The sequence below is a fragment of the Anopheles coustani genome, chromosome 2, assembly GCF_943734705.1.
Source record: "Anopheles coustani chromosome 2, idAnoCousDA_361_x.2, whole genome shotgun sequence".
NCBI classification, from domain to species: domain Eukaryota; kingdom Metazoa; phylum Arthropoda; class Insecta; order Diptera; family Culicidae; genus Anopheles; species Anopheles coustani.
This window is the reverse complement of record NC_071289.1, coordinates 64900921-64907989: the sequence shown is the minus strand read 5'-3', so window position 1 is coordinate 64907989 and position 7069 is coordinate 64900921. Positions and strand designations below refer to the sequence as shown.

General features: G+C 42.3%; 2 protein-coding genes across 2 annotated transcripts; both read right to left on the bottom strand.

Moving 5' to 3' along the window:
* Positions 1-479: 479 nt before the first annotated feature.
* LOC131264845 (uncharacterized) lies at positions 480-1251 on the bottom strand. The gene is made up of 3 exons (XM_058267112.1): positions 1167-1251; positions 896-1093; positions 480-829 (listed from the first exon to the last, which is right to left on the bottom strand). The coding sequence occupies exons 1-3, from the start codon at positions 1249-1251 to the stop codon at positions 480-482; spliced, it is 633 nt and encodes a 210-aa protein (XP_058123095.1).
* A 4599-nt stretch (positions 1252-5850) lies between these two features.
* LOC131264844 (chymotrypsin-like protease CTRL-1) lies at positions 5851-6990 on the bottom strand. Its single transcript, XM_058267111.1, has 2 exons — positions 6705-6990; positions 5851-6653 (listed from the first exon to the last, which is right to left on the bottom strand). Exons 1-2 carry the CDS (start codon positions 6988-6990, stop codon positions 5851-5853), a joined length of 1089 nt encoding a protein of 362 aa, XP_058123094.1.
* Positions 6991-7069: the final 79 nt, after the last annotated feature.

Sequence of the window (7069 nt, the reverse complement as noted above, 5' to 3'; positions counted from 1 at the left end):
AGAACCAAAGCGAAGACAATAGTTAAGGTAGATAGAATTAAACCTAAATGCTTTCTTTTATATGATCTATTTTAACTCTAATTCAAAATGAGTTGAATTTTTAGTATGTAATAATCATATTGGGATTTTAATAATGGTGCTCTGGGACAACCGGAAGTTTACGGTGGTTAGAAAATCATCCGACGTAAGCTAGTGTACCCTCTCCTCATCATTGCTTCGGATCCCAAAAGAAAACCAAAACCCCCTGTATGCATGTATGAGAGATCTGACTATCCATGTACAAGAAACTTGTAGGCAACAAAATGGTTAGACACGTCAAAGAAGCAGATTTCACTAGCCTCGGAAAGAATTTCCGAGATGTTCACATTTCCGTTGTTCAGCTAAATTACATAACCAAATTTGAACACATGTATCATGAACATATTTGCACGTGCTTTATCGGATTTATTTTTATTGTGAGTTCATACCATCGCGGATTCTTATGCCAAACTACACTTTAACAGCACTGTATCATCAACATTATTGGACTCCGTGTTCAATGGACAGTCGTAGAAGTAGAACACATCATAATTCCATAAGGTAAAACCAATATAACTCAGTTCCAACTTATGTGCACCATCTTCGAATTCCAAAAACGGTTTTTTTTCGCCATCCTTGGTCAAGTGTACCATGCCGTTATGGAGCACCTCAATCCGAAACATGTAGGGCCGAGTTTTGGACATTATGTTGGGGGTAGTGATCTTTTTCAGCGATGTGTTCTCGTAATTCTCGGTGCCGGAACGCGTTTGTCGGCTAATCTCCGTGTATTGACCGGGTAGTCCTGCGAGATCTGCAAATAGAGCCTGTGTGCAACATCACTTTCTTCCAATTTTGTTCCAGACAGTAGATCACATACAAACTTCCCAAACAAATCCATCGTGCGGATATTGTGTCGCTCCGAAGCGCAAGGTTCCGTCGGTCTCCCCTACCATGCCCACTCGAATGTACTTGGAGTTTGGTGTAGTACCAATGTGTCGGAAGTTATCCGTCGCAAAGTATTCCACAGACTGGTTGTATCTGGGTACCTTGTCGTACTGCAAACATCCGTGAACCGCTGTAATATAGTTATTCGATTGTTAAAATATATTTTCCACACTCAAACAGTACTCCTCGTTTAACACACTTACCATCGAAATGATTACGATATTCAAATCCCAATAAAGTTGAACAGAGGCCGGCAACACCCAGCATGAGCACCAAAAAATTTGCCATTGGACTCTAGGTGTGTTGTTCTCGATCCTCGCAAGGCCGCAGACGACAAAAGACTGCATGTTCGGTTTGCATTCCTCAAGTGTGCTCAAATCTGTGCCAAGAAACTAACCCGTAAAACCAGTTCTCTAAAGACGTAATTTGAATGCACAAGTCTTACGCTTTACCATTAACTCTCCACCACCATGTACCACTCAACACATACCAAGCACGTACCAAAGCAATTAATTAAGAAAAATGAAGAAATGTTTGCCAAAAAAATTCGACTCCTGCAAGTTGTACCGTCTGATCAATTGCGATTAAATGAGGGAAGCATTTTATATAGTATTTGATGCGGCTCGTGCCAAGCCTGATATATTTATTTTTAGATTATATTATGTTTAGATCATATTGGTCTAAATTTGCATACTCATACATTTATTTTATACATTTGTATTTTGAGCTACCAGAAATAATAGTTACAACAAATACAGAACACGATCATACGCATAAATGTTCGATTTCTGCTCATTCAAACAAACTCTCTGCCTTCCTACCATTTAGAGTTATTCTCAGTAAAAATTCACCTTTTTGCTGTTGCAAGATCTTTTTCAATATCAAGTTTACGGACAACCGCAACAGGGTGGTGTTTCTAGATCCTACAGAACCAACGGCCATTTCCCCTGTAGGCATGCCACTGATCAACGGGTCCTCGAACGTAATACCCTTTTCCTGGAGCCAGGTGATGTACTCGGCTACGTTGGTATACGCGATATAATTATGAGGTTCACAGGTACCAGACCGTCGCAGGTCACCCGGCGTGAACGATGTCAAACCGTGCAGGAACCAGTGGCCTCCCATGTAGAAGAACAATCCTCCACCGCTATCCCCAGAGCAGCTCGAGGTCCCATTACGGCTGCCGGCGCAGTATATCTTCGATGTCAGTGCCAGATAGAATGCCGAGTTGCTATTCCAGCAGTCATAAGGACTGACCACCGGAACGTTTGCCGCAAGCAGAGTTCTTGAGGTAGTCCCACGCTCGGTTAAGCCCCAACCAACCACTGTACCATACATTCCAACCAGATCGTAAATGGGCTGTTTTGAGGCACGAATGCACGCCGGTTGAACGTTGAAACCGTATTCGAATTCCGTCTGCAGTTTGAGTACCGCTATATCGCCGTCGTTCGATTTCACACTCGCCTCCGGTGGGGCTAAAATTTGCAGTACCTGGTTGTCTTCTCCAGGTTTATCGTTCAGATCAAATATACCCGCACGTACTTTTAGGTGTACAATGCTGATTCCAGCCACACAATGATGAGCTGCAATAAAGCGAGAATAAATCAGCATCAGGCTAGGGCGCAAATAAACGAAATATTTAATGACACGCCAATCTCGTCAAACCTGTAAGCACTGTGTCCTTGTTGATGATTGTACCACCACACTTGTAACGCGGAATAATTGGACAAGATGTTTCGCCTGCCGTAGCACAAAACGCCTCGAGATGCATCAGAGCAACGTGCCATGGCCACATGCCTGGTTCCGATTCAAATCCATTCAAAATAAGTCTAAGGGGATCCTTAGATGTTAGCACCTTTCCACATCCCACTTTGGCACTTGCAGGAACCAATGAAGCGGACACGACTAAGCACACCATCAGTAGTGCAACAGTGTGGACAATGCTGCACAAACGTTCGACCATGGTGATATGTAAGCATCAACTAAGCGCTTCACAAATATTACCCACAACGAAACCGGTCTCTTGCAAAGATCGATCGTTCTCGTCTAGATGGCCTAAAAATATCTTAACCTTTTTTCACGTATGCATCACGAGGCGCCCTCACCACACATAGAACACGGTGGCCGCTGTTTCGCATTCTGCGAAAATGATCGTGCATTATTTTAAATTTACCATCCGGGCTTTATTATATTTTCATTTTTGTCTTCAATCACATTATACTTTCAATTTTTTTTGCGGCCAGATGATCGTTCTAGGTTTTCAGTATTGTTAAAGACAGGTTGTCTTTAACGTCGCTTTTGCGGAAAAAGGCAACAGCTTTTCGTGCCTTTGAATAAACGTTTATTTTTAACATAAATTTTTAAGTATTCGATACGCCAAAACATTGTCTGGCTTTTATCGTTTTCCGTCGTTGATTTTTTTAAAATATATTTACCTATTAGAGACACTTTCTCTTGCATCGTTGAAAAGAGCCCATAGGCGCATCCTTCGATCCTTTTTATATCTTCAGAAAACATGTTTCCGTTCGGTCGGCTTCGTTGAACTGAAACGTTACAGTGGTTCTAACCACTATATTTTTAATGAGACAAGCAAATCTGCTCGCTCGTATGCAACAAAAAAGATGCTCAAAATAAAAATGATTTTTTAAATGGTTGCTGAATTATTTCTCAGATGCTAAGGAAAAATTTGATTTGTTATTTTTGGACCAAAACCTTGTGGCTCTTTTTTTAACATTTAAAAATTTGGTTTGACTTATCCGATAATCCAGTACCACCCTTAAATCGGTTGATTCGGAATTTACTGTAATATTTATAATTTGTGTACTGTAATACTGTAATAAATTTGTGTAAGTCTCTCAGAAGTATATTTTCGCATGCTTTATCAAAATTATTTTTACAGCGTTTTACATCTCAGCTAGCAACCGGGGCAGTGTATGTAGAACATCAAGAATGATAGCCTACTGTAGAGTATTTGATGTTGAATCGCAAAACCCACAAGTGGCAACACAAACGGGTAAGTAGAAAAATCATCACTTTCTAGGATCTACCAGAATGAAAGTTGACGCATGGATGTATGAAGTAGAGACGACCAGTTGAAAGGTACAGGATACAGCGTTTTACAGCTCACCTAGCAACCGGGGCAGTGTATGTAGAACATCAAGAATGATAGCCTACTGCAGAGTATTTGATGTAGAATAGCAAAACCCACAAGTGGCAACACAAACCGGTAAGTAGAATATCCATCACTTTCTAGGATCTACCAGAATGAAAGTTGTCGCGTGGATGTTCGAAGTAGGCACGACCAGTCGAGGGGTGCAGGTAAAAGTAGGGGAAAATCGCTTTCCGGTCGAAAACATACTTTTGCGAGGATTGTTGTGATTCCCGCTCGCTTCCTGATGCGAAAAAGCGATCATAGCCTACCTTATCCTGTACCTTTCAACTGGTCGTCTCTACTTCATACATCCATGCGTCAACTTTCATTCTGGTAGATCCTAGAAAGTGATGATTTTTCTACTTACCCGTTTGTGTTGCCACTTGTGGGTTTTGCGATTCAACATCAAATACTCTACAGTAGGCTATCATTCTTGATGTTCTACATACACTGCCCCGGTTGCTAGCTGAGATGTAAAACGCTGTATTGTATGTTCATACCATCGCGGCCTGTTCCACGTCCCTTCTTAAGCCAAACTACACTTTAGCAGGAGTGTATCATCTATATTATTGGACTCCGTGTTCAATGGACAGTCGTAGAAGTAGAACACATTACGTTCCCAAAGGGTAAAACCAATATAGTTCATTTCCAAGTTATTCTCGCCATCTTCGAATTCCAAAAATGGTATTTTTTCGCCATCTTTGATCAGATGCACCATGCCATTATTGAACACCTCAATTCGGAACATGAAAGGCCGAGTTTGGGACATTATGTTAGGGGTAGTGGTCTTTTTCAGTGGCGTGTTGTAGTAATCCTCGTTGTTGCTACGCGTTTGCCGACTAATCTGCGTGTCTTGACCGGGTAACCCTGCGAGATCTGCAAATAGAGCATGTGTGTAACAAGGCTTTCTCCCAATTTTCATCCAGGCACTAGATTACATACAAACTTCCCAAACAAATCCATCGTACGGATAACGAGTCGCTCCGAAGCGCAAGGTTCCGTCGGTTTCTCCTACCATGCCCACTCGAATGTACTTGGAGTTTGGTGTAGTACCAATGTGTCGGAAGTTATCCGTCGCAAAGTACTCCACAGACTCGTTGTATCTGGGTACCTTGTCGTATTGTAAACATCCGTGAACCGCTGTAATATAGTTATTCGAATGTTAAAATATATTCTCAACACTCAAGCAGTACTCCTCGTTTAACACACTTACCATCGAAATGATTACGATATTCAAATCCCAATGAAGCTGAGCAGAGGCCGGCAAAACTCAGTATGAATATCAGGAAACCTGCCATTGGACTCTAGGTGTGATGTTTCGCTCCTCACAAGACCACAGACGATAAAAGACTGCATCTTTGAATTGTGTTTCACAAATTCGCGTAACGAAATTAACCTGTTAAACCAGTTGCCGCAATTTGAACGTTAACATTTTCGGTCTTTGAAGATCCCTGCACCACGATTTGCATATTAGTTCTTGATTTTAACATCAATTAAGGACGGCAAGCGACTTCTAAACGTCTTCTTGATAATATGCTAAAAAGTTTCCTTCGAGTTTATGATATTTAAAACGCTGGAAGCTGTTATATTGACTCTCTACGTGTCTTTTATGTTTCGAAATTTAAATCCAAAATTTGCATACAATCATTTGCATTCGAAACCGTAAGAAAAAATCTTAGAACGATGCATCGAAGCCAATTTACATCTCATTAACACTGCATAATTCCGATTTTGGCTCATTCAAATTCACTATTTACCTTTTTGCCATTTAAAGTCATTCTCAGTAAAAATTCACCTTTTTGCTGTTGCAATAACTTCTTCAACTTTGCGTTAAGGGTCAACCGTATCAATCTGGTGTTTCCAGATCCTGCAAAACCAACGGCCATTTCTCCTGTGGGCATGCCACTGATCAACGGATCCTCGAACGTAACACCTTTTTCCTGGAGCCAGGTGATGTACTTGGCTACGTTGGTGTACGCGACATAATTATGAGAATCACAAACACCAGGTTTTTTAGGGTCACCCGGCGAGAACGATGTCAAACCGTGCAGGAACCAGTGGCCTCCCATGTAGAAGAACATTCCTCCACCGCTGTCTCCGTTGCAGCTCGAGGTGCCATTACGGCTGCCGGCACAGTATATCTTCGACGTCAGTGCTAGATGGAATCTCGAATCGCCTTGCAGACACTCATTAGGACTGACCACCGGAACGTTTGCCTCAATCAGGGTACGTGAGATGAAGCCTCGCTCGGTCAAGCCCCAACCAATCACAGTACCCTGCATTTCAACCAGATCGTCGATCGGCTGTTTTGTGGTACGAATGCACGCCGGTTGAATGTTGACACCGTATTCGAATTCCGTCTGCATTTTGAGTACCGCTATATCGCCGTCGAACGTTTTCACACTCGCTTCCGGCGGAAATAACACCTCTAACACATGGTTTTCTTGATCGGGTTCATGGAGAAGATCAAATAATCCACCACGGACTACTAGGCGTTCGACTTCGATCGGCCCTTCGATTCCAGCCACACAATGATAAGCTGCAAACAAACCAAATTATGAATGCAATCTCAGTCTGGTCACTTACGAACCTGTGAGCACAGTGTCCCTGTTGATGATTGTTCCTCCACACTTATACAGCGGCATTATTGGACAGGATGTTTCGTCTGCCGTTGCACAAAACGCCTCGAGATGCATCAGAGCAACGTGCCATGGCCACATGCCCGGTGTTGATTCAAACCCGTTAAAAATAAGTCCAAGGGGATCCTTGGATGCTAGCACCTTTCCACATCCCACTTCGGCGCTTGGTTGAGCCAATGAAGCAGAGACAACTAAGCAGACCGCCAGCAACAGCGTGAGAATCCAACGTTCGACCATGGCAATTTCTAAACATCGACTAACTACTTCCACAGTATCGTCCAAAACGAAACCGGTCATTTGAATAAATAACTCAATC